The sequence below is a fragment of the Budorcas taxicolor genome, chromosome 8, assembly GCF_023091745.1.
Source record: "Budorcas taxicolor isolate Tak-1 chromosome 8, Takin1.1, whole genome shotgun sequence".
Classification (NCBI taxonomy): Eukaryota; Metazoa; Chordata; class Mammalia; order Artiodactyla; family Bovidae; genus Budorcas; species Budorcas taxicolor.
This window is the reverse complement of record NC_068917.1, coordinates 115,554,502-115,582,129: the sequence shown is the minus strand read 5'-3', so window position 1 is coordinate 115,582,129 and position 27,628 is coordinate 115,554,502. Positions and strand designations below refer to the sequence as shown.

At 54.0% G+C, this 27,628-nt stretch overlaps 1 protein-coding gene across 1 annotated transcript in view; it reads left to right on the top strand.

The window, feature by feature from the left end:
• Window positions 1–27,628, top strand: part of SNTG2 (syntrophin gamma 2) — a 79,750-nt gene that overhangs the window by 10,286 nt on the left and 41,836 nt on the right. Inside the window, exons 3-8 of the mRNA XM_052644572.1 lie at window positions 2,052–2,108; window positions 2,191–2,248; window positions 11,697–11,740; window positions 11,853–11,894; window positions 15,369–15,456; window positions 17,400–17,491. Coding sequence (XP_052500532.1) covers window positions 2,052–2,108; window positions 2,191–2,248; window positions 11,697–11,740; window positions 11,853–11,894; window positions 15,369–15,456; window positions 17,400–17,491 — 381 coding nt within the window. The remainder of the gene's footprint in view (window positions 1–2,051; window positions 2,109–2,190; window positions 2,249–11,696; window positions 11,741–11,852; window positions 11,895–15,368; window positions 15,457–17,399; window positions 17,492–27,628) is intronic.

The following is a 27,628-nucleotide window of genomic DNA, read 5'->3' as shown; positions in this document are numbered from 1 at the left end:
AGAACCCTTCTCTCTATGTTCTGGGCACTTCCTACACTGGCCCGAGCCAACCTCAAGGCTTTGATTGACTGGCTCACTTTGAGTCGGGAGAAACCCTGCTTGTGGCCATCGCTAGCTAGCCCTGTACACGTGCTGTGGAGGAGGCAGTCCTGTTTGAAGTCTGCATGTCTTAGAAGGGCCACCGCCCTTTTCCTTGGGTGGGTCATCTCCAGAAGAACTGTTTCCACTGGCAAGGACTGGTGTTGGGGGGGGGGGGTGGCTGGCCTGCATGTAAATGGATCCGAAAGACACGGAACGGGCCCTGGAGAGCAGGGGTCGGTCCTGAGCGGGGACCAGGGCGCCGTCTCTGGGTGGAGGCGGGAGCTGAGGGTTTAACCAGGGAGGCCAGTCTCACGCTCTCTGAGGAGGGCAGGCAGCGTTTTCGCAACAAATGGAGGATGGATTGCCAGCGAGTTCTCAGGAATGTCCCAGCTGCTGGGCCGTCGGGACTCGGACTCTTGTGGAATTCGCCCTGGTCCTGGCCCTCGGCACCTGCATTCGCTCATTAAATGTGTGGACTCAATCCGTAGTCTTCTCTTCAACAAGGACAGTTTGGCTTTGAGAGCATGAAAACCTCGGAATACTGAATGTGTGTGTGCTCAGTCGTGTCTGACTCTTTTGCGACCCCATGGACTGCAGCCCGCCAGCCTCCTCTGTCCACGGGATTCTCCAGGCAAGACTCCTGGAGTGGGTTGCCGTTTCCTCCTCCAGGGGATCTTCCCGACTCGGATTGAACCTGCGTCTCCTGCATTGCAGGCAGATTCTTTGCCGCTGAGCCATCTGGGGATCCCACGAAGAGTGAATGGAAGGGCCAAATTCACTATAAAAGCTTACACTGTGGTTTAGTTTAAGGATAGAATAAATAATGGTTTATATGTGTTTGTGTGAGTGTGCACACAAGCCATTTGATAAGGAAATAAGACACAAAAATGTGTCTTTCAGTGAAACTTTACGTAACTAAAATCATGATAGCAAAGCATTTTGCATAGTCTACTAAACATTTTATAATTTTTTCCTTTAATTATGTAGTTTTTCAACATATGAAAAGTTGAAAAGTAGCACGCAGAACCCTATGTAATTATCCTCCATCTTGGCCGTATGCCAGCGTATTTGCTGTGAATCTCTCCAGTTTTTACAGAAATTGTCAAAGCAGTGCACACCCTTTTATTATTCCCGTTGCTACTTTTGGAGGTGAACATGCTTCCTACACCACTTGATCAACCTTGGCCAACCCTGTTCACTGACAAATAGTCAGTGTAGGCCAAACACACACCTTACATGTTTGAACACTTGAGAGGGGGCGTGACCAACGGCAGGGTTAGTCTTGGCTTCTCGTCAGCACCGGCAGCTTTAAACTGGGTCAGGACGTGAAATGGCCAATCGTTCGCAAGTTGGCATCGATTACTTGGCGACTGATTTAAGAATGGTGAGCTGTGCAGAGCAGCACGGTGCGCAGGCAGCCTCTTTGGGGGTCAGGGGAGAAGGCAGACTTTAGAAGCGGGGAGCTGAGCACGTGCTCTGTATCCTCCCCGTCTGCTGCCTGGGGACGGGGCCTCCATCCCTGAGCCAGAACGGGGTGAGATGGCCGACTTTGCAGGGCCTGGGGACGGGGCCTCCATCCCTGAGCCAGAACGGGGTGAGATGGCCGACTTTGCAGGGCCTCAGGCAGATCTTAAACCAGCACAGCGCGGCCGTTTCTTGCCAGGCTGCCCGTTTCCCTCTAGCACTGCCAAGTGCAGGCTTGAAATGGTGCTGTCACTGTGGGGATTAGGCTGCTCCCCTTTGGAGATATAAACGGCTACTGAAGTTTTTTTTTAATTTTTAAATTGAAGGATAATTGCTTTACAGAATTATGTTGGTTTCTGCCAAACATCAGCACAAATCACCCATAGGTATACATATGTCCCCATATGTCTGAAGTTTTAATAAAGAAGCTAATGTATACATTTTGCATTCGCTTTCTGATTGTCCATTTTAACCTAAACCGGGTTTGTTTTCTAAATTTTTTAAAGCACAGAACTGTTACGCTTCGCAGACAGCCTGTGGGCGGCCTGGGCCTGAGCATAAAGGTATGACTGCGTTGCTTCTCCCTGACGCTTCCCCATGGAGGCCCCCGCTCTCTCTCCACTGTGCCCCATGCCTGTCTTCCAGGGTGGCGTGGAACATGGCGTCCCTGTGGTCATATCGAAGATATTCAGAGACCTCGCAGGTAAAAGCAGCCACGTGGCTGTGTGTGCGTGGCTGCAGCTTGGAGCTTAGTGCACTGTTTTCAGTGGGAAGACAGCCGCTGTGTGTGTCGCCTGGCCATCCGCCTGCCATCTTATTTCACAGCTATCTGTGCTCTCATCCTCAATCCCGCCAGCCCTTAAGAGAGATACTGACCCACAGTGTGGCATCACGTTGGCCCCAGGAGACACGGACATGGCAGTGATTTCTCAGGAAAGACAGACCCCTCTGGGGGGTGCAGTGGACTGAGGGCCAGTGTGACGAGGTTCCAGTGTAAAATCCCGTCACAGCCGCGGGGCCAGGCAGGAAGGCTGCTGGCCGTGGTGCTGAAATGGTGGAGATGGTTTGGGGAAGGGCTGCCTCTCCTGGGAGGTCAGAGTGTGTAGGGCTGAGGGTGAGGGCAAGTGAGTACTGGGCAGGTGGCTTTCCATCAGGGTGCATGTTTTTCTGATAAACTCTTTGGTGGCACTTTCAAATCCAGCTCTTACCACCTCCTCCGCTCCCTGGAGCCGCCCATCTGCCTGTTCCATCAGGGCAGGTCCAGGGGGTGATCCTGCCTGACCCAGGCAGAGGGACACCCGACCCTGAACGTGAAGCCCACATTGTCGAGGGCCAGCCTGAGTGTTGAAGGGGATGAGGTCGAGGGCCAGGGTGTTGAGGTCCTGGATGAGATCCCTGGACTCCTGGGCTGGGGGAACAAGTCACGCTTTCCCCCCAGGATGCTCAGACCTGGCCCACATCTGGCAGGGGCCTGCTGGCATAGCCTGGTGGCCTCGGGCCTCATGCTGCCAGAGGTCCACGGTCATGTTTTCCTGCAGGGACTGTTCGTGGTGAGGTAAAGCCCCCACTGTGGCTTTGACCTCAATCGTGTGGAAAAGAGGTTTTAACAACACGTGTGTTCTGCATGAAGACTCTTTTGTACCAAAAGGACACTCAGGATGCAGCTTGACTGCAGTTTCTCGTTTTTCCAGCAGAGACACAAAGCCCGCCCTTAAAGCCTGCAGCAGGTGGATCGCACTTTGTGGGCGTTAAGGGTCCTGAGCCCATGACGCCGCTTGCCTTCCGCAGGGGATGATTTTCCTAGAGAGCCCCCAGCTGTTGTTAGGAGGGAAAAACAAGAGCCTAGACCTCCAATGCTGGTCTTCTTGGCAACACAAAAGGATTCCAGTCTTATCAGGAAATATGGCTTTAATTATAACCATGAAGACCCAGGTCTCTGAACCAAATGGCCGTTCTTTTTCAAGGTTTTCAAAGCACTTCAAAGAAGCATATACTTTTCTGTTGGACTGACATCCTTTTGTTGTGTGACACAAGTGCTGCAATTATGCAAGTGAAGAGCTTGCAGGGGCTCGGTGGCCCCTGTGTGTAGATCGAGGGTCTGCTAGGAGGATGAATCAGGCCGTTGCTGGCCTTGGAGTGTATAGTCGTTTCCGTGGGACCATAACCATCTGGCTGGCTGATTAATGATTGAGAGGATTGCTCAAATCTGCTTGTGAACATTCTTAGTTCCTTTTTGTAAGTAAATTTTTAAATTTATGGGTATGAATATGTTTCAGAAAAGGATGAGAACAGGGCAATGAAAGGTTGTTGCTGAGCTGTGAAAGACACTGGGATTCTTGGCCTCTGGAGGAGAGGAATTCAATCCGGGGCCAGTGACAAGGCTTAATCACTCAGAGCTTTTGTGTAATAAAGTTTTGTTAAAGTATAAAAGAGATAGAGAAAACTTCTGACATAGACATCAGAAGGGGGCAGAAAGAGTGCTCCCCTGCTAGTCTTCAGCTGGGTGTTATATAGCTACGAGCAGGCTGCTAATTAGAAAAAAGAGATGTCTCAATACTCAGAGCCCTCACGACTTGAAGAAACAGAATCTAGGGTAAATACACAGTTCATTAACATAGCTTACGACACACATTTCTGTAAGAAAAATGCATTGGTTAGCTCAAGGTCTGAGGAAAGTTCAGTTCAGGAGGGGCCGGGCGTCGCCGTGGCAGCACAGAATCTTAACCCTCCTTTTAAGTTTGAAGAGCGAAGGAAGGAGCTGGCACGGGCAGTCTGTTTCCCCCTGCCATTTGAGAGAGAGAGAAACGTGTCGGCCACATGCGGCCTGTTTGCCCCGTTTGGAGACCCCTGGCCTTCCTGCCTGACCCCCTCTCAGGAATAAGCTTAAAATCAGAAAAAGATCGCTCAGCCCAGGAACAGCATCTCCCTTCCCTGCAGAGGTGTAAACAGGCCGAGGCGGCCTGCAGGGTGACAGAATCACCTCCTCCGCGTCTGCGGCCCCCTGGGTCTGGCCCCCTAGGCAGGGCTCACATGCGCAGACATGACTCCTGGAAAGAAGACTCCGCTCTCCAGCTCCAGGAAGTGTCGTGAGCATCTCAAACCCAGCGAGTCTCCCAACCAGGTCTTCCTCGCCTCCCGCACCTCTGGGCCCCGCATCCCGCCCGCCCGGGCCTCCTTTCCACCGCCACATCCTGCCCTGGCCAGGCTGGGGAGCAGCCCCACCCCACCCCAGGGCGCCCCTTCCTCTGCTGCGACTGTCCCACCCACGCCCCCCTCTTCACTGTGGGTGCTCTATACCCTGTACTCCCGAGTTAAATGCTCAGTGAGCTGAGATCTTGGACCCGGGATGGTCTCACCAAGTTCACATGTTCAGGGTCTGGCTCAGGACGCGTGCGTGTTGCAGGCAGGGGGCCCTTGGCCGAGCTGCCGCGTGTGTCGGTGTCAGGAGGGTCCTTCGTGTGCAGGAGCCCAGGCTCCGGAAAGTTGTCCACACATGAGGCAGGTTCACGTGACACCGATAACCTGGTAACCTGCACCCCAACCACCAGCCCACTGAGTTAGGGTGTTTCCTGGGGGTGAGACCCTCAGGGGCAGGCCTGGGACCCTGCCACAGGGCTTCGCCTTGCTTGGTCCCCTCCCTGAGGAGGCAGGTTCACAGTCACCCCAGAGGGGACCTGGAGCTGGAGGGCTTCTCTCCCGCTTCATGTGGGGACCTGAGGGGTCAGCATCCTGACTTCCACCTGGCGTTGCATCTAGGGATCAAGCGGCTGGAAACCATTCGGTTCAGTTCAGTTCCATCACTCAGTTCTGTCCAACTCTTTGTGACCCCGTGAACCGCAGCACACCAGGCCTCCCTGTCCATCACCGACTCCTGGCATTTACCCAAACTCACATCCATTGAGTCGGTGATGCCATCCAACCATCTCATCTTCTGTCGTCCCCATCTCCTCTCACCTTCAATCTTCAGTCTTTTCAAATGAGCCAGTTCTTTGCATCAGGTGGCCAAAGTATTGGAGTTTCAGAGGTCAGAGAAGAATATAAAACCGTTTATTCAGTTGTTTACCCACAGACCAACCCACCTGCTCTCGATGGCCACCTTGTATGGATCAGACTCTTCTGGGCATTCTGGAAAGACACTGCCCGTGTACACTTATGTCCAGTGGGAGAAAACTGGCTGTCAGTGAACAGATCATAATACGTGTTCAGACAGTGACCACCGCCCTGAAGAAAATTAAACGACGCTGGGGCGTGCTGAGCAGTGGACGGAGCATCTCTGTTGTTACAAGGTGGTCAGTGGAAATCTCTCCGTGGCTGATGCTTAAGCAAATATTAGAATCAAGCACAGTAAGGTGTGAGCAGGCCCTGCCGGGCGGCATCCCAGACTCAGAAAGGAGGCAAGATGAAGGGTCGATGGGCCTGTTTGCTCAGAAATGGGGAGCCAGTGGGGGAGGGCAGCTGGGGAGGAGAGGAGGGATGGGAGGCTGGGGCAGGTCCTCAGCATCTCGTCCTGGAGAGGGACTTGTGTCTTGTTTACAAGTAAGGGGGTGACAGGGCCAACAGGGGTCGTTTTGGGGTGGTCCAGTGCAGGGTCAGAAGGTCTGTTTTACATTAAAAACCGCCCGGGTTGCTGTCCAGAGAATGTTCCAGAACTGGGCAACGTTGGGGCACCAGCCTTGGCGCTGGAGGAAAGGCGCAGGGAGGCTGCGTGCCCAGCTGTGGCTTCGCTGTCCTTGCCACGGGGTCAGGGTGGGGCTGCATCAAGGGTCCCCTCAGTGAGGACGGGGGCTTCCCACGTTGGCAGGGCGTCGGCCCTGGGTATGTGGTTGGCACAGGTGCTTAGACATTTTGTCGCCGCCCTTTGCCTTCTGGAGGCACGGCCTCGAGATCTGTCAAACGGAGCTCGGGGTGCTGCGGGGCCTCCTGGGGGTGAGGCCCGAGGCCTCGTGTGCTGTTTCCTCCAGCACGTTCACCTGTGTTTGGCCCCTCACTCCCGTGAAATGCTGCCGCCAGGCAAGGCTGGTGATGAGCTTCTAGCTGCACCTGTGAGACTTATTTAATCAATGGATCTGGCTGATCCAGTGGGAAGCTTTCCCTTCCCCTCGGTCCTTGCCTCTCCCCTGGTTCTGTCTCCATCTACACGGCAGCTCCTGCCTTGGTGTTCCTTCTGAGGCCGCTTGCCCCTCGTCCCCCAAGGAGTCCACATACGTACGTGCCCCAGGCTTCAGGAAGCGGGCGACCTCTTCAGGGAATGCTGCTGTTCACAGCCCATCGCAATGGTGTCTGTGCTCAAACTTTCTCATAAAGTGAAGAGAATGTTTTTAAAAGCATATCATTGACCTTCCAGGGCTTCCCTGGTGGCTCAGACGGTGAGGCAGCTGCCTGCAGTGCGGGAGACCCGGGTTCGATCCCTGGGTCGGGAGGATCCCCTGGAGAAGGAAATGGCAGCCCACTCCAGTACTCTTGCCTGGAGAATCCTACGGATGGAGGAGCCTGGTGGGCTACAGTCCACGGGGTTGCAGAGAGTCAGACACGACTGAGCGGCTTCGCTTCATCCACCTTCCAGCCCTTTGGTCCGCAGCTGCTCTGACGGTGGTTCAGCCCCCTTTGTGGCTCCTTGGGAGGGGAACACATCGCCTTGGTGACGACCCCCAGGGCCTGGGCGGGTCCCTGTTCAGGACCCAGGACAGAGCCAGTGCTCCCTGGACTGACTGCTTCACGAGCGGGACCGCAGAGAAGCCCCAAGAGCAGGCGCTGGACGGCAGCGTGCAGGTCGCCAGGCAGAGCCGTGTGGAGCCTGATAGGACACTGGCAGGGGGTCAGGTGAGGGGTGCAGAGCCTGTGGGAGAGCTGCTACAATGCCAAGACTCAGCGCTTCTGCCCAGCTGCCTACCACCCTCCCCACCCTGTCCCCGGGGGCTTCTCATGGAAGTCAGCTGTCAAGGAGCCCAGAGCTCTGGTGCTCCAGGCCTGCCACCGAGTCCCCCCACCCCACCCCACAGCAGCCATCTGCTGCAAAAAGACAGTCACAGGCGGGGCAGGGGCTTCCGTGTCCCCCCTCCCCCAGGTCAGCTACCGCAGCATTCCCACCTGCAGCCACAGCGGCTGGGCTGGGTGCACGTCCTGCAGATGGTTTACTTAAAACTCTCCGATGCGTGGATCCAAGCTGGCGTCCCTACTGAGTCTGCTGGCCAGGGGGCTCCACGCATCCTGCGTGTCCTCCAAGGATGGAACCTCAGCACAGCTCTTCAGACTGTGTCATCTTTATTTTCAAAGTTGGTGGAGTTTTCCCCCATTCTGAGCCAAGAGTGTGTGATACGAGGCTGGACGAGGGCTTCCCCGCCCCTCTCCCCCCAGCACCCCGTGTCTCAGCACCTCTGGGTCAGGGTCTCCATCTCCCCACTTATCCTCCTCTTGCAGCACCACTCGCCCAGGGTGCTGATGAGCTCCGCACTAAAGGGCAGGCTTCCTGGATGAGTTACCTTAACCCTGGACTACCGGAGGCAAAGCTCGTCTGGGTCGCCTTAGATGCACGCACTGGCGCTCTTGTCTGCTCACAATGTGTGAACGTCAGGTGGTCTGAAACAGCGAGTAGGCTTAGGTCATTCTTCACCGAGAGAAAGAGGTGACTGACACATCAGACCTGGTGGTAAATTCCAGAGCAGGATGCTGTGGTTCATAAACAGCAAACCCCGCCAGCGGTGGACCACATGGCGGAAGGATGCTCTGGGCACTCGGGTCTGTGAAGGGCAGTCTCTCCTTCTCCGACTCTGGGTCACGGGGCCACAGACTGGAGTGACCAGCACCAGCAATCCTGGGCTTAATAGTGAGGACCAAAGAGCTTTTACGACAAAGGAGCGAACGTATCACATCCATTTTTGCAGTAAGTGTAGAGGTATGGGTAACATTTTCTGGTAGTTCATCCCTCCGATCTGAAGTGACGCTTGTGTGGCGGGAGGCTGCCTCCTGGGGGGACACCGGGTGTCTGCTCGTCTGCAGGGCCAGGATTGTTTGGGTTATTTCAGGCCGGCCCGCGTCCGCACAAGACGCACAGCACGTCCGTGTAAACATGGGGGTGAGTCAGTGCTCCCCCAGACTCCCGCTTTTTAATCTGAGTATTCTGTACCATCTTTCCGTATAAAAAGCCCACCCCTGTGCTGTGGTGGAGGGTGAACGTGTGTCGGGAAGCAGGGCTCCTCGGGAGTTGAGGGCGGGGCAGGGGCTCAGCCGGGGTCGGGTCAACCCGGGTCCTGTGACCGCAGCGCCAGTGACCCCTGCTGGGTGATAGTCGTGCCCACACGTGACTGGTCCTGGGCCTAAAGGACTCGGTGCTTGTGAAGGACAATGAAGTGGGTATGAGACACCAGAGACAGGGGATTTCCGTGTTATTAACCCAGATTCTTCGTGCAGTTAACACTACAGCTTTTCAGGAAGCATTATCATTTTCTAACATTCCCCAGAAGTTTATGTGAATGAATGTTTAACATGTCTGAATCTTACTAATTAATTTGCAGAGAAAACAAATTATTTCTGTTATAACACAATTATATTGCAAAGAATGATTAAATGTGCATAACCTCACATAACACTAGTGATAGCAATTAATTTGACTTGAAAAGGCAAGTATAACAGAAATATAGAATATCTCCTTGTAGCTAGTTTGCATGTTTGAGTATTTATGTGAATTAAAATATATATGGTCTATTTCCATTTTACATCCTGATGTAATGACAGGGTTACCACAGAAATAAGCTGGAGCCACTTTCAACTGAAACCCACTAACCTGTCTTAATCTGACCAAAAAGTTTATTTTATTTAGGAACATTAATTAAAATTTTTAATTAAAATCAAACTTCCACGATACTGTTTTATCATCCATTTTACCACTTTCCCTGGTGGCTCAGTCAGTAGAGTCCACCTGCAATGCAGAATATGTGGGTTTGATCCCTGGGTCAGGAAGGTCCCCTGGAGGAGGGCATGGTACCCCACTCCAGTACTCTTGCCTGGAGAATCCGATGGACAGAGGAGCCTGGCAGGCCACAGTCTGTGGGGTCACAGAGTCGACACGACTGAGCGACTTCTCTTTCACTTTTCACTTTCATGCACTGGAGAAGGAAATGGCAACCCACTCCAGTGTTCTTGCCTGGAGAGTCCCAGGGGCGGGGGAGCCTGGTGGGCCACAGTCCGTGGCGTCACAGAGTCAGACACGACTGAGCGACTAAACCACCACCACCAATTTGTGTTCTAAGACTAAAAACCATCAAAGGGACAACACGTCAAAGATTTAATTGGAAAGTTTTAAAAATTGGCTTTTTTAAATGATGGAGAGAGAGAGAGAGACAGAGGTCTCCATTAGTAGGTCTCACCTAATGAGCAATGGAGGCTTTTCTGGGCAGTCTCTGTAAATGTTAACTTCATTAGCTACCTAAAATACCATTGCATTTAGTGGTATAAAGATTGTATTTTATTTTCAACAAAATTTAATATAGTTAATGACTAGAATTAACATTGACAATTGACATTAAATATTTTTCTGGAATTTAAAGAATGCCACTGTTAAAAAAGAATAGCTTATCACTTGGTTTTCAATATTTAACCAAAGACATAAAACTAATCCAGATGAAGGCGAAAGACCCCTGTGAGAATGGGCCCAGTATGTGTGTGTGTGTGTGTGGTGTGTGGTGTGTGTCTGTATGTGTGTGTGTGTGTGTGTGGTGTTGGGGGGGGGGGGTCCTCGGCCATCACTCACCTGCGTCATAGCTGCTCCAGCCTTCTTGGTTCTCACCGTGGATACAAGACGCCTTCGGCAGTAACCCTGAGGGGACTTTGAAAAAATAGAGGTTCTCTACTGACAGGACCTGGAAATTACACAGCAGACCTGATCACACAGTGAGACCAAGGTCGCCGGCAGAGAGAGAGGGGCCTGGGGGCGTTTTCACTGAGGAGGGAGGGGGCTTGTGTTTCCAGGGATCCCTCTTTGTTGGTGAATTTAAACATAACAGCGGGAACTTAAAAACCCAAGAAGAGCAAAAACAAGTGGCCCAAATGATCAGTCACTGAAATCAACCCAGACGTCTAAAACACCGGAGCCGGCGAGCGGGCGGGTACGGGGCTCCCGGCTCTGTCTGGGGGTGTGGACAACAGAGTGTTGCTGCAAGCTGGGCCCCTCAGGGGGGGTTCCTGGGCGAGCAGAGCCGAAGTCGGGCACTTGCATTAAAGAAAAGACAGCTGTCAGGGTTTACACTGAAAAATGCTTTACGTTTGGTGCAAATTTGTTCAGTCTTGTTAAAAGAAGGTTTCTTTCTTCCCCTATGATAATAGGAAAATTAAGTAGGAATATGCTGTAGAGATTATACTCAAACTGTACAATGCAAAGGTTTTCTTTCCTTTTTCCTTTAATATTCTGAGCACATTCCCTTTAATTAAAACAGTCTGTGTGAATGTGTTCCCAGGAAAGAGGGGGAATCCTAAGGGACTTCTATCATTCCTATTTTATTGTCTGTGTCGACTTAATGGAAAATGGGGATCAGACTTTCCACGTGTGTAATGGAACCCTTCATTTGTGCTTCTCATTAAACAAGGCTCTGTGTTTGGAAAGTAACTCTCTTAATGTGCTTAAAATCAGCTGAATGTGTAGCCGCATTGGAGGGGCTGGTGCTGTGACGTTGCATTTCCCCACACCCGTGTACGTATGTGTACATGCACAGACACATGTGCTCATGTTCCCACATCCACACATACATGTGTGTGCATAGATATGCACATGTGTACACACACATACAGTCACCTGTGCACACATGCACACAAACTCCCACATGCACACACATCCATATGCGTGCACACATATTCACACGTGTGCACACGCTCATATTCAATGTGCATACCTGTACACATGCGCAGACTGCCTCCCACATGCGTGCACACACACACACGCACACACAGATACCCACACGCACACATGTACCCATATGCACACATGCATACATTAGCCCACACAGGCTCCCACATCCACGCACATGCACACATGTGTGCACACACTCACACACCTGCACACACTGTACCAGTTGCTGCAGACTGTGCTTCAGCCACCACCACAAGGAGTATGACGTCTCTGAGTCTCTGTTAACACTGTTGCCCCTTTTGCGACCCTGCAGCCGACCAGACAGGGATGTTGTTCGTAGGGGACGCCCTGCTCCAGGTCAGTATCTTGAACTTCAGTCCTTAGCTCTGTCGCATGTCAGTTCCTGTTAGTTCTGAACTGAGACTCATCAATTATTATCCTCAAAATTCTTAATTTGTTATCTTTTCAGGTTAACGGCATTAATGTAGAAAGTGCAACCCACGAGGAAGTGGTAAGTGTGTGACTTTTTATGGATGCTGTTCTTTCTATTAGAGATTCTCTTATCCTGATCATTTTGCTTCTATATGTGCATTTCATGCATGTGCTCATAGGCGCCTCTCAGATGCTGTGAAAGGTGGATTTGGTGGCTCCTATTTTGAAGATGGAGGCTGAAACTCAGGGAGTGGGGACCCCTCCCTGGTGGCCCGTGTGGAGCTTGTGAGGGTCCCCCTCGCTTTGCGTGCTCATCCACCTTGGAGGGCATCTCAGGACGCTCACCTGTGGTGCACGTCTGGGATGCTGGCCCGTGGACATGGGGGCCACAGGCTCTGCCCCAGCCCCTTTCCAGATGTGAGCCTTGACCAAGGCTGGGTCAGGCTCCACAACGCAGCATATTAGTGGTTCATGACTAAGAGAAGGATTCCTTTAACTCTCTCCAGGCATGGAGGTAAGATATATGAGCTGGAGGGGACACATAGTTGAAGGTTTAGGTTCAAATGGATGACGTATAATTTACTTCCTAAACCTTACATTTGTGTTATTCATCAATTTCTGCAAAAGCTTGCTTTCTTAAGGTGAAAATACGCACAGTAACTCAAAACGAGACAATGCATAGCTCGGTAGCTCTGTCCCAGCCCTGGGGAGGAGAAAAGCATTCGTCCAAAAGGAAAGCTTCCGAGTAAAGATGTGCAAACTTAATACACAGAGCTATTCCAATATCTGACTAATATAAATATACCTTTTGCACCAAATTATCAAATTATAAGTCCACAGTCTTATGTGATACAAAAGCCATGCTTGAATCAGCGTGGCTAATGACATACATGATCTCAGCTTTTCAGGTTCATGAAGTTCATAAAAATGTTAAAATTTGTAAAGACCTCATAAATCACAGAGTTTCACACCCTCATTTTTCAGAGTAAACCCTAGATTCAATTAATACTAAAAGGGAAAAGGGCAGTTCTGCTCAACAGAAAAGGTCACAGGATGAACTTCGCCCTGCGCGTCGCCTCCTGCCTCGGAATCGCCTCGCTCCTTCAGGGTGGCGGGAACTGCCGATGCCCGCTGTTGATGGCACCCCGTGTCCCCATCCATACTGACACGGAAAACTGGAGCAGCCCTGGCAGGGAGGGAGCTTTACTTAATTTTATTGAGCAAGTTCCGAGACCTCTCACCATTCAGAGAGGAAGGGAAATCGATGTTTGGGAAAGTGCTTGGTCTGACCTGCATGCAGAGGTTAGTGATGGCAAGGAGGCGGGGACGCTGGGGTGACGGGTGCCCCTGCGGGTACCCCGGCCCCACTTGTCTGCTTCGGAGCCCCCACCGCAGACCCCAGCCTGTCGTCCGCTGAGGCCAGAACAGGGCCTGTGCTTGATCCTGAGGGATCTCAGAATGAGAGATGGGGCAAAACTGCGTTTCTATGCAACATGGTCAGAATTTTTTTCAAAATCTCAAATGTTAAATTAACTTCTAGTCCAGTACGGCAGTCCAGGGTCTTAGGTACTGTGAGAGCCATTGATTAACAAAACGCCATAATCACCAAAAAGGTGCTGACTCATTTTGTGAGGCCTCCTTTTCAGGTTGAAATGGGTTCTTTTGTATACGCGTTTTAGTCACACGCAGCTGCTTTGTTACCGCTAAGATCTCAGGCCAGATCGTGAGTTCTGCTGGTTTTTAACTCAAGAACCCTTAGAAATAAAGCCTTCCCTTGTGTTTCGAAAATGGCAGAAACAGAATCTTCCAGATTCCAAGCCGCATCCCAGCCCTCACCCCTGAATCCTCTGAACCCCCTGGACCCCCTGAACCCCGCGGACCCCCTGAACCCCGCGGACCCCCTGAACCCCGCGGACCCTCTGAACCCCGCTCCCAGCATCTCATGGGTGTGGCCGCACGGCTCACTCAGCAGATCAAAGCTGTGTTTGGTAGAAGGTGTCCTGCGGGAGCTGAGGCTGGTTGCTTGCTTCTCCAGGTGTGTGTGTGCGTGTGTGTGCGTGTGCTTGCACACACGTGTGCAGATCCGCGTGACAGAAGCAGTGGGCGAACTTGACCCTGGAGAGGGTCCCAGAGCTCGGGCTCTTGCTGTGCAGGTGATGCCCGGGTGTTCAGCGTAAAACCCCATGAGCTGAGGACCCGGCAGCTTCTGTGGGGGCCAAGCCCTCCCCGGGTGTGGCCGCTACCCTCGGACACCCACACCCGCAGGGCATTGCTGGAGGTCCCTTCACTTCCCTGCGGGAGGAGAGAGTGCGGTGACCCAGCACTTTGATCAGAATCGCCCGGGGCCACTTTTCCCAGCAGACAGGTTGTCAGCCGGAAGGGGCTGAGGTGGTGCGCTCCTGTCTCTGGGGCCTCGGGCGGGGCGGAGGGTGGTCCCAGGCGAGCCCCCAGCTGCCAGGCCGTCCGATCTCATGCTCACGGTGCTGTCCTGCTCTCCCTTCGCTCAGCTGACCCGGGATCGGGTGTTCAGTGGGGTTCACAGGCCGAGGCACGGGGCGGGGCAGGGACGTCAGGGTCTGGGGGGCATGTGAACATCCCTGGGTGAGAGGAAAGGCATTCCTGGGTTCTCCGGGCAGAAGCGGGTGCCTATGCACGTGAGGGCTGGGTGGGGTGCCCTGCCCTGGAGGTCACATGGAGGTCACATGGAGGCATCAGGGACCTGCCCGAGGGGGCCGGGGCCAGAACGCTTACAGCTTCTTATTTCTGGGCTGTGTCTGCTGTGTCTGGATTGCGTTGGCCTGACGGGAAACATGTTGGGCTTTCACAGCTGTCTCCAGAGCTAGCGTGGGCAGCTGTCTGTCACTGCGCGTGAAGTACCTGAACCTGGGGGTGGGTGACCGTGTAACTGAGAGGGGCGACGCAATGCACTCGCTTTCTCCAAACCAAAGGGTCGTTTCCACCCTGGAGCTCGTGTTTGCAGCTTGCAGCATCACAGCGGACGCGCGGGCCCGTGTGCCCGTGTCTGAGGCTTGGCGATTGGTACTCCGCGTGGGTTTTTCCCGCGACTTTGGTTTCGGGGTGGGGGGAGTGGTGTCGAGTGTGCGGGGAGCCTGGCCTTGGGCCCGGGCCGAGTTTTGCACCTGTGTGCCGATGAGGCGTGGAGCCATGTGCCTGGGGACACACCGCATCCGTTCGTCCCACCTGGGGAGGCTTGTGGCGCTTCCAGAGTCTCAGAGGTAATTGTGAACACTGGCTCCTCGAGAGACAGGCGAAGCGTGTTAGTCATTCAGTCGTGTCCGACTCTCTGCGACCCCGTGGACTGTAGCCCACCAGGCTCCTCTGTCCATGGGACTCTCCAGGCAAGAATACTGGAGTGGCTTGCCATTTCCTCCTCCAGGGGATCTTCCCAACCCGGGGATAGAATTCAGGTCTCCTGTGTGGCAGGCGGATTCTCTCCCGTCCGAGCCACCCGGCAAGCCCTGGGGGGGATGCAGGCTTTCTTTCTGTGGCCCCTCTGCAGCGGTGAAGTGGCTGTCCTTTGTCACACTGACAGGTGCATCTTCTGAAAAATGCTGGCGATGAGGTGACCGTCACTGTCGAGTATCTCAGGGAAGCACCGTCGTTTCTGAAGCTCCCGTTAGGTAAGTGGGGGGCCTCACGGGGGCCAACAGCTTCCTCCTCATGTGTTATTGCTCCTGCGACGTCCTGCCGTGTAACACGCCCACAGCCTGTTCAGAAGCAGGGATTCTCACGGTCAGGATGCTGTGTGTGTCCCGTTATCCCAGAGGGATAGACAGACAGGCTGCCCACACTTGTCTTCTGGCCGCACAACCTAGGGTGGGATGGTAAGGGGGGCGTGAAGGAAGACGGCCTCAGTCTTGGAGCTGCTCCTCGACGGCCTGGACGCGTCCGTGTGAAGACCCTCGAGTTCATCGGGTTCCCTCGAGCCCGCTGAAGCCCTGCCTGTGCAGTCTAGTGTCTGAAGGGGAACCGGGGTGATGGGGCACCTGCTTCACCCGAACTGTGCCAGGGGCTTCGAGGGCGAGCCTGCAAACGGGCTCCTGACTTTTCAGGAAGAAAACCAAGATCACAGAAGTAACCTGCACGACATCGACTACATTTCCTCATCTGTGAACTGGTGGTAATAACTACCACACCAGGGGCTTGTGTCTCGGAGGAGTGACTGCAGCACCGTGGCCGGGCTGTCAGCTCCGTCCTCCGCGACACGGACGCTGGTGACTCGGGAGGGACCCGTGTGCATCCCGCTCCCCTGCAGGTGCACACCGGTGCTCGCGGCCCCGTCTGTGGGGTGGGGATGAGGGCGGTGGGCGGCCCCTGCTGAAGTCCCGCAGCTCCGGCCAGTGCCTGTCACTCGGGGACTTTACCCCGTAGAGTCAGGTTTTGTCACCTTCCAGGAAAGTGGGAAGTCTGGATTTTAAAGCAGTGTCTGGGTTTTGATTCAACAAACCCATGTGCCGGTCAGACTTGGCTTCCCAGCTGGTCTGGAGTTTTTGCCTAATATCACTTATCCCCCAGTAGTTGGCTTTTGATGGTTAATGTTAGCCTTGAAACTCTTCAAGCTAAAGGAAAACAAAGGACCTGTGATTCAGGCAGGCAGCAGCTCTGACCCTCCAGGACCCGCGGGGCCCTTCCCATGGCGTCTGAGAACAGGAGAGGTGGGGCCCCTGGCTCTCTCCAGAGATTGCCCACTGGGTGGGGGGGCGGGCGCAGGGGCAAGCCTGAGTGTGGTGGCCTCCTGGGTCCTGGGGCCACTGGCACCCAGTCTGGCATCTGGTGAGGGATCTGGATATGTGGTCGGGCTGACGTGGCTGGAGACTCGTGTCCACACCTGTGTCCACGTGCAGTGAGCACTGGTCTCACTGTGCCCCTGCTGCCCCCAACCACCCAGAGCCACAGGGGCAGGCAGTGGGGGACGCTTGGGGACAGGCCCACGGGCTGGGGGTACACAGGGACTCCTTTCTGTCTCTGAACTTGCTGAGAGCAGACAGAGGGCTCGAGACGGACTTGGCCGCCCAGTCCACCCGGGTCTGCGCTCCAGGCCCAGCCGTGGCTCCCTGCTGAGTCCAGAGCTGCCTCCTCTTTTTACAAATATCACTTTCCTCGAACTCACCTTATCTTCCTAGTTTTCACTAAAGCAGCTTGCAGTGAAAGATAATCAAACGTGTCAAAGAAAGAAAGAATATCAAGTTATCAGAAAGTCAAGAATAACTTAGGAAATTAGCATCGTTATCCTAGCAACGGGGAGTGCAGGTTCGTGGGGGCTGGGGATGGGCCGGGGGAGGCCGCTGTCTCCCTGGGGGTGGGGAAAGGCTGACCTGCTTGCCCCCTGCCGCGCTTCCCAAGGGCCCCAGACGCTCGGCCGTGCGGCGCGGTGAGGGCCGCGCTGGCTCGCAGCCCAGGGGCCAGTCTGTTCTCTCCAGACCTGGGAACGGCTCACATGGCTTAGGGGTCTAAGCCCAACCTGTTCCCGTCCGCTTCCCCCAGGGATTGTTGGGGACCCGCCGGGTGGACCTGCAGGTAAGCCCCGGGAGCCCCGTCTGCAGTACAGCCTGTTCGTTCACAGGGTCCCCGGGACCATCCAGCCAGCCGGGCAGCGGGGCCTCCTCGCCCCTCTTCGACAGCGGTCTGCATCTGAACGGAGCCTCCAGCAACACAGTAAGCACGCGTCTCCTATCTCCTGTTTAACCAGACTGTGTGTGGTTCCCGAGACACTCCTGGTGTCGCCTTGTGTGTGTGACAGCTTTCCTGTGTTCCCCCCGTGGAGCTGAATTGTTATCCGCTCTCCGCCCGGGTGCTGCCTCTCCCGCCCCTCGCCTCCGGGAGCAGGAGCCTGGCTGCGTGTTCTCTTCCAGGCCCAGGGACGGCTCACAGCGCTTAGGGTTCTAAGTCCATCCTTGTTCACATCCAGACCCCGGCCGAATGTTTACGACAAGTGGAGTCTCGGGCACACCAGTGACCTGAGCGGAGTCTCGGGCACACCAGTGCCGCCTACCCAGACCTGAACCTGAACCTTGTCGGGCCCATCCACACCCTCGCGGGCCCCGCCCCCTTCCGCCCCCTTCCGCCCCCTTCCGCCCCCTTCCGCCCCCTTCCGCCCCCTTCCGCCCCCTTCCGCCCCCTTCCGCCCCCTTCCGCCCCCTTCCGCCCCCTTCCGCCCCCTTCCGCCCCCGGTCCTGGCCCCGCCCCTGCCCCCGCCCCCGCCGTTGCGCGCTCAGTCCTGGCCCCGCCCCTGCCCCACCCTCGCGGGCTGTCCTGGCCCCGCCCCCGCCCGCCCCCTTCCGCCCTCCGTCCTGGCCCCGCCCCGCCCCGCCCCTGCCCCGCCCCGCCCCTGCCCCGCCCCGCCCTCGCGCTCCGTCCTGGTCCCGCCCCCGCACCCGCCGGCACCCGCGCGCGCGCTCCGTCCCGCCCCCGTGGTTGACCGCTGCTTGGGCTCCCTTCGCAGAGGAAACACAGAGGGGTTGCTCCTGCGTGGCCTGACCGTCCAGAACTGCTTCCTTTTTCCGGAGAAGCGGCTGGCGCTTCCATCAGATGTGCTTAGAGCGTGGGTGCTGCCCTGGGCCTCTGAGGGGCTCAGGGTGCCAGTGCACCCGCGACAGATGAATACAGAGCTAAAATTAGAGGACGAAGAATTTATGATGATAAATGGCTGATTTTCTAGTTAAGCTTTTCAGAAAATGAACGCAAAAGACTAGGGTCATTGCAAAGAACTGAATGACTCAGGCGTGTACAGGAACAGTATATTGAAGCCCAAAATGGAAACCGAATTTCGCAGAAATTGTAAGGAAACACATAAGAAGCCTGTAAACAGTGGCTGCAGATGGAGAGCAGATGCAAAAAGAAAAAGCAATTAAAATGAAATACATTTTAAAATGTTAAACAAACATATACGTTAAACAACGACTTGAATCTTCTAGATAGAAGGGAGGCTGGTCTCCCAGGCAGAGATAATGAATGCGTGAACGATAGAATGATCTTTAACGGTTTAACTAAAACATAAGGCACATGCTGAGAAGCAGACAACTTTGAAATAACAGCTCAATAAATGTTGCAGCACCGTGGTCAGAATATAGCACGTCACCAGAATCTCACACTGCTGCTGCTGCTGCTGCTAAGTCGCTTCAGTCGTGTCCGACTCTGTGTGACCCCATAGACGGCAGCCCACCTGGCTCCCCTGTCCCTGGGATTCTCCAGGCAAGAACACTGGAGTGGGTCGCCATTTCCTTCTCCAATGCATGAAAGTGAAAAGTGAAAGTGAAGTCGCTCAGTCGTGTCCAACTCTTAGCGACCCCATGGACTGCAGCCCACCAGGCTCCTCTGTCCATGGGAGTTTCCAGGCAAGAGCACTGGAGTGGGGAATCTCACACTACATCCCCGTTAAAAGATGACCATTGTTTAGACCCCAGTTGCTGTAGATTCATTTTACCTGTGTTTGAGCTTCGTGTAGAGTCGTACTCGCCTCTGACTTTGTGACTGAAAGTCGAACTTAAAATTTGCCAGCAAAAACAGGTCACTTATGAAGACTGACACTTTCATTAACAACATATTTCTCGACAGTGACAATGGAAGCCGCAAAGCATCCCAGTAAGTACTATTTTCAAAATCGTCGAGACAAGAGCCATCACTATTGGTCTATCTTTGCATTCCTTGCAAAAACGTATTTCCAGAACAAGTTAAAATAAAGACTTGTTCTTAGGAAGAGGATCTGAAAGAGTCTGTCACTAACAGGCTTTCACTAGGAGAACCTCTAAAGGCCACATTTCAGGAGGGAAGACACGAGTGACCCCAGAAGCGTGTGGAGATTAAAGGAGGGAAGTTGTGGAAAGGAACACGATTAAAGGAGGGAAGTCATGGAGAGGAACGCAGCCACTTGAGTTGGGCTGGCAGGTGCCAGCCCAGCGGGGGGCTTTCCTCTCGTGCAGCTCGGGAGACACTTTCCGTTCACGTGATTCCTCTGTTGCGTTTCCCACCAGCCGCTTCTGCTCCCAACAGTCTTGGCCAGGGAAGTGAGGCACCTCTGCTCACGATACTGCCTCAGCTTGGCGGGGCATCGGGTCATGCCAGGGCGTTGCGTCATCTCTGAAGCCCCCAGACCTGTGTAAAGATACCGTGTGTTTCTAAAAATAGTATTTGCACACTGCTCCCTTATTTTCATCATACCCTTTGGCAGTTTATTGACCTTTGTCTTGAGTAGATTCCAGTAGCTGTAAAGACTTCACTTGTCTTCCAGACAACCTCCCGAAGAAGAGTCTAAGAATCGCGCCCTGTTTTTACTCCACCGTTCATGTTTCCTGAGATGTTTTTAATCTTATCATCATAATAATGACTTCTTCTCATTATTATGATAATGCTATATGATAATTCTAATAATGATTTCAATTAGAAGAATATAACAGTAATCTGCTATCAGATGTGTTGATCTGCTTTTATTGTATTACTGTAACACTTAAAAATGTATAAGCCTTAATTTAGATACTCAGCCATCTTCAGGAAATGAATTAATTTTGGTAAAATAGCAAAGTAGACATTTCCACTCAAAATACATCAAATTCAAATAAGAAAATTATTTACATGTTCTTGTGGCATCCAGAGACCACACAGTGCAGCGCTGCTGTCTCCTTCCTGAGACGTGTGTCTTAGTTCAGCTGCAGAAAAGGATTTGACAGCGACCCTTCTCCCTCAATAATAACTAATATTTGACGTCTAATTGAGCCTTTAAGAGATGCTCTTTGGAGGAACCAAAGTATTTTAGTGAGAAACACGCTTGATACTATGTGAACATCTGTGCGAACCTGCCTGTCTCCACAAGTCACCTTACTGAGATGCACTTGTCCCGTGACCTGTGACCTGCCCTCGGCCGGCTCACAGAGACACACAGAGCCTGCTGTGGTCCCCGTGACCTGTGACCTGCCCTCGGCCGGCTCACAGAGACACACAGAGCCTGCTGCTGCGTGAGTTTCCTGGGCTGCCGTGTCCACACGCAATGTTCTGCTGGGGTCATGGAGGACGGTCTAGCTGTCCAGGAAGGGCTGGGCCCCTGAGAGTCAGATGCGGACAAGTTTAAATATTGCCAGTCCATCTGGACAGGAGGTTTTCAAAGAAAATTAGCCCTGGAAATGCAGTGAAAACTGAAGCTTCGTTTCAGAAGTATTTTAGTTCTGGGTCTATTTAAAGCAGAATTGGGAAGAAATGGATGCCTCTCAAGCCCCCAGGGCCCGAGGCACTGCTTCCCGTCTTCGAGGGACATTACCACAGTCAGGAGCAAACACAGCGCAGCTCAGGACCGATGCCCACCAAGCCTGTGGAGACCAAAGCCGCTGTATCGGGGCCACGGCCTGGCTGCACCAGCCTCGGGACCTCCCGGGGACAGTGGCAGATCGAGGCTCTTTCTCCCTAAGGAGCCCCCAGAGCGCTTCCCTCCTGCAAGCCCCCACTTGCTGGCCTGAGAGGCACTCACTCTGCCGCCCAGGGCTGGGGCCCTGGGCACCGTCATCCTTAGACTTAGCGTGTAAGTCCACCAGTCTGTTCTGGGCGCCTGGGCACTCAGCTGGGGACTGTTGAGTGCCCGGGGCCCAGTTGGCAATAGGGCTGCGCCCCTCCTATCTCCAGGACCCGCCCTCTCCCACTGCCCCCTGTGGCCTCAGGTGGCTCCTCCAACTCCCAACATGAGCAGGGTACCCCATCACGCCCGAAGCTGTGCTCTGGCCCCTGACATCTGTTTCTTCTCCCATCCCCCCCACATCAGTGGGCACCAGCTTCGCAGCCAGTCCGGAGGCTGCAGGCATCCCAGGCTCCCAGCCCCATCCCTGGGGGACAGTCTGCTGTGAGGGCCACTCCCCAGAGATTTTCCGTGAGATGCCCCGTGTCCTGATGTGTGGAAGACTTCCCCCAGCAGCACAGGCGACTGGCCGGGGAGACGGATTCATAGCCCCTGAGACTGTTATGACACGAAACATGCCTTCCACTGGGCGCTCGTCTGGCATGGACTCTGGGTTCTGGGTGGTCCCGGTGGCTCCTCAGGAAAGGCTGGCATGTGTCCTGGGGCTGAGCCTCCCAGAGCAGCGGTCCAGGGTGGCCTCTGGGTGCAGGGAGGGCCATCTCCTTTCTTACTGACTCCAGAGCCGTTTAGAAAGGGAGTAACAGAGAAAGGTGCTAGGGAAGCTCTCCCCGAGGCAAGGACCCCTTTCCTGCCCATCTCACGTGTGACCCCATAGCCCCCGAGACTTGAGGAGGCAGGTGGCACTGGGGCCTCCAGGCTGGAAGCTGGCCTGTCCCTCTGAGGTCACCAGGGTCATGTCTCCACTCCACACCTGCCTCCAAGATGGATGTTTCTCTGCTTGAGTGATGGAAAGCCAGAAGCCTGCAGGAGGCTCTCAGTGAGCGGCGTGGTGTCTCTGAGTGTGGCATTTGTCTTGAAAAAGCGTCTTCCTAACAAACTCACCTCCAGCACCAGGAGTCACCTGTGAATGCATCGCAGTTCTGAGAGTCATCGGGGAAAACGAATGTACGGGGTGAGCGGGTTCAGGATTCCAGGGGGAGCGACTGTTTCTGTTGATCACTGACCGCACGCTACACAGGAAAGGGAGTCTTGTATTCTTCTCGGCCTTCTAGATATTTAACAAAACCCGAGAGGATCACGAGCGTGGACGCCCTGCCATCCTGGTGTCTGTGACGTCATAGAGAACAACATGGAGAGCTTCAAATGTGTGATCGAACCAAAGAAGAGTGATGAGTCAGGAGAAGCGGAGCTCACTCGGGCATGCAGACTGGGCGCCCAGATTTAGCCGACGGCACGGCACCTTTGTTTATCTTGTTACGAAACTGGATGTGACTCAGATCTCCCTCAACAGGTGAACGAAGGGAGAAATGCTGGCACACACACAGGAGCACACCACTCAGTGAAGACAATGAACAGTCTGCTGTTGTTATCCAGTTACTCATCCAAGTCTTTGTGACCCCATGGGCTGCAGCACGCCAGGCTTCCCTGTCCTTCACTACCTCCCAGAGTCTGCTCAAACTCATGTCCACTGCGTCGGTGACGCCTTTCAACATCTCATCCTCTGTTGCTCCCTTCACCTCCTGTCCGTAATCTTTCCCAGCTTCTGCTGAAATACACAGACACGGAGATCCTGTCACTGACTTCCTGCCGAGAGAATGAAGCTACACACACAAGTACCTTCTGTACGATTCTGCACATAGAAGTTCTGGAAGAGCCAGAGGTATCTGTGGTAATGGGAGTCACGCCCGAGACAGTCTGTGCTGGAAGAGACACAGCCACAGACACAGGGGGGAGGGCTGTGTGGCTGGGGCGGGATTGTTCTGTGTGATAATTTGGGGCTTGGTTGCACAAGGTGTTTACATTTGTCAGAATTCATCACACTGCACTTAAATCAGTACCTGTCGTTACGTGTAATTTACATCAATATAGCTCAGTTGAAATAAAAGAGTAAAGTGGAAAGACCCCAGCCATTCAAAGAAGTAAGACAGGAATACGTGAAAAATCGGCTTCAAGTCTCTTATTTGAACATCAAGTTTTAAAACATTGAACATTTTTCTTGGAAAAGGTGATTTAAAGACACATACCAGCCCCAAGAAATGAGACAGGTGTGGGGCAGGGGGTGCACAGGTGGAGGGCTGGGGAGCACGGAGGCCTGCCCACGCTCGTTCCCAGCTCGTATTCGTGATTCAGGGGTGGTGGGATCGCGGGGTGCACAGGTGGAGCACTGGGGAGCACGGAGGCCTGCCCATGTTCGTTCCCAGCCTGTATTTGTGATTCAGGGATGGCGAGATCGTGGCTTTAAGGCAGCATCCTTGGCTGACACTCACCCCGTGGAGTTCCTCCTTGTCTCCTCCTCTGTGCAGCTTGGTCCTCTCGGGCAGTAAGTTGCCCAGGGCACCTCCCATCATGCTCAGGATCCTGAGAGACAGGTGAGCTGCTGTCCTAGGAGGCCCATGTCGGAGTGCCGCTGCACCTCCACTCAGACTCTCCAGCTCAGAGACACCAAGGTGTCTCAGAGTCGCTGCTCCACGGGCTGGTGGGTCACGGTCGAATGTTTCAGAACCCGGATGGCCCTTGGTTCCTTATCCCCTGCACCTGTGACAGCATCATAAATCAGAAGGAAGCGTGTTTTGTCCCCACCTTCTCTGAAATCAGCTTCTGGGTGGTGCGTGGCAGGAGATGGTGGCGGAGCACCTGAGTACCCTCAGCTGTGTCAGGGGTCAGGGGAGCTGACAGGTGCAGCCCAGGGCGCTCCCCCCAGCTTGGGGAGCAGCCTCCTCACTTCACCCCTAAGCTGATGTCCCATCTGGGGCAGAAGTTAGACTCATGATGCTCTAGGTCCTGCAGGCTATGAGCTGTCCTCTGATGACATGGACTGGCTCACAGAGTTTTAGCCTGCCCAGCGCTGGAGCGGCCTAATCCGTGACCACAGCTCCTAGAAGTCTGTCCGGGCCCTCTTCTCTGGTGGCCATCAGGAGGCGGAGCTCCAGGCGCCTATGTCGCTGGTGTTGCCACCGGTTCCCCTAGGCCCAGGCTCGGAGCTGCAGCAGGCAGGCAGCTTGTGTCCTGTGGCCGATGCGGGTCCAGGGATGGAGAGAGCTGGGAGCTGACCCCAGACGGGCTCCTGCTCTCCCGGGCATCCCTGACCCACCTCTAGAGGGAGCTCGGAGCTGACCCCAGACGGGCTCCCCCTCATCCCTGGACCCTCCTCTAGAGTGAGCTTGGAGCTGACCCCAGACGGGCTCCCCCTTCTTTCCCACCAGACCCTCCGTCTAGGAGGCTGTTGAGCATCACTGAAAACCCACTGATCTGCAGACACCTGGTGTCTTCCTTTAGCCTCATGGTTCTTGGGATTATACAAAGTATTTTTCTAAAGGAAACATCAGTAAAATCTGACATGAAACTGGGCTTGTCAGTTGCCTGTAAGTGAGAAGCGTTCCAAGGCAGAGGAAACAAAAAGCCTCCTATATATAGTCTGATGCCAAATGTGCTCAATGAGTCATGAAATGCCACCTGATTTTATAAAGGAAAACGTTGCTTTTCTTAGTGGGAAATTGCTTTTTATCCTACATTTTAAAAAGTAGATTGAAAGTGATTTTATAAAATAACTATATTCCTATGCTTATTTGAATGTTGGTTACTCTATACTGGAATTCATTATGACATTTTAATTTTTTTTTAAGCATGGACCATTTTTAAAGCCTTTGTTGAATTTGTTGCAGTATTGGCTTCTGTTTTGTGTTTTGGTTTTTTGGCCATGAGGCATATGAGATCCTATCTCCCCGACCAGGGATTGAACCAGCACCCTCTGCGGTGGAAGCAAAGTCCTAGCCACTGGACCTCCAGGAAAGTCCCCATTACAACATCTTTAAGTGGTGGTTTTGCAGGGTTATTCTAATAATTGAATATTGATGCATGTTTGTGTCACAAGTTTGAATCAGTGAGAAGAGCAAACCGCCCTCAAAGAAAATGCACAAAAACATGGGTCTTAATGAACTCTTACACCATAAACATAGTGTGTGAATGCAACTAGCCGTGATAAAATTCAGTGAAAACTGGTGGCTGAAGACATGCCCCAGTGCATGACAAATCACAACCATTTCTTACACGGCAGCAGTACATGCAGGCAGAGCGGCGTCCCAGTAAAGCCAGCGTGAAATCCGTAGCAAAGGGATAAACCTGACGCTTTCCAGCGCTGCGTTCACGCGACACCAAAAGCAGGTACATCACCAGATTTCAGCACGTAAAGCAGAAAGAGGGCCGTCAGTGACAATTCATGAAGTCTGCCTCACACCTCTGATCTTACAGTGCCTTTGCTTTTGAGCTACTGGCTGAGGACTTAAATATAAGTGAAGAACGTTCGGAGGACACCCGTGTGCAGCCTCTAGTTGCTGGGGATCCAAGCAGCATCTCCAGAGGCCACAGAGGAGGGTCCTTCCTGCCCCTCCCGGCCCTGGTGGCCCTGCATCCTGGCCGGCAGCCGCGTGGCTCCGGGTACACCTCGGTCTTCACAAGGCCCCCACTCCCCTGTCCGGGTTCTCCCTGTGTCCCTCGGGTAAGGATTGAGGCCATTGTGTCAGGGCACCCGGACAGCCCAGGGTAGACTCATATCAGAGTGTCCTCGGGTAAGGATTGAGGCCATCGTGTTAGGCTCGTATCAGAGTGTGTCCACGCACGTGTGCTAAGTTGCTCAGCTGTGTCTGACTTTGGGACCTTTGGGACCCCGTGGACTGTAGCCTGCCAGGCTCCTCTGTCCGTGGGGTTCTCCAGGCAAGAATCCTGGAGTGGGTTGCCATGCCCTCCTCCAGGGGATCTTCCCGACCCAGGGACTGAACCCACGTCTACTGCGCCTCCAGCATTGCAGGCGGGTCCTCCACCCACTGAGTCACCTGGGAAGCCCCCCCATCGCAATACCATTAGTCTAATCAAACCCGGAAAGACTTTGTCCAAATAAGGCCCCCGGGATGGGACCTGCTGGGTATTATCCGGGAGTGTCAGCTATTCGGCCCGAGATGGTTGAACGCTCATGCGGAGTTTGGCCTGAAAGGAGTCATCCCTGTATACAGCTTGCTGGCCTTGTTGGAATATTCCTTTTGTTTTGGAGTAGAATTGATTAGCCATGCTGGGAGAGTTTCAGGTGCACAGCAAAGTGATTCAGTTCTGTGTGCCTGTGTCTGTTCTTTACCGAATTCTTTTCTGGGTCAGATTGTTGCAGACTGTAGAGCCGAGTCCCCTGTGCAGCAAAGCAGGGCCCGGGGGAGCGGCTCCATCGAGCGCTAGTGTCCCCGTGTCCTGAGCAGGTCGGCCGTCGTGTAAGGGCACTGCCCCAGCCCCACCCTTGCCGCCAGCAGCCCCTGCACTAGTGTCCCCCTGTCCTGAGCAGGTCGGCCGTCGTGTAAGGGCACTGCCCCAGCCCCACCCTTGCCGCCCGCGGCCCCTGCGCTAGTGTCCCCGTGTGCTGAGCAGGTCGGCCCCCGTGTAAGTGCAGGCGGGGTCAGATGGGGTCTGGCCGCCCCAGTCGGGGCCTCCCTGCCACTCCTGGTGGGTCTGGGGTCGCCGCCCTGGTTAGTGGCTTTGCTGTGCCCTGGGGATGAGCCGTGTTCTGTCCGCCTGTCCCTGAGCCGGGACCCCTGCCTTTGTCACTGGAAGCCACAGCTGCTGCAAGGATGCTTCTGGAGAGGGAGGCAGACAGGGCCACAGCTGTTCCCTGCTGGGGGAGGGATGCCGCTGGCCCCGCCCGCAGGACCGGGGACGGACCGTCTCTGACCCTGCGGCTCGCTGGGCACGTGCAGGCGTCATGTCTCGGAACGTGGTTGTTTGCGTGGCTTCATTCAGCCTTTCGAGCATCTTCCTGATAGCTTATGGTGAACGAAGTTGGGATTCGTGATCTCTGAAGATTTATTTTCGGGACCAGGGACCAGGCTTGATCACTTGAGAGCCTTTTGTGTAGCGGAGTTTTATTAAAGTGTAACAAGGGACAGAGAAAGCTCCCCCGGGCCCAGACATCGGAAGGGAGATGGAGAGTGCCCCTCGCTAGTCTTAGCAAGGGAGCTGTTACTTTTCCAGTTGGTTATCACAATAAATCGAAAGAGGGTCTCGAGGTTGTAAAGATCTTACCAGACCCACTCCCAGAATTTGCATGTTAAGATGACAGCGGCAGTCGGCTCTGAAGGAGAACCGTGTCTGAAACAGGACGCGTTGCTGTTGGATGGCCGTCGTACAGAGTTTAGGATGAGTTGTTTTGTTGTGTAGCATCAGCTCTGGGCTTAAAGGAAAAAAAACGTCTTAAGTGGCTA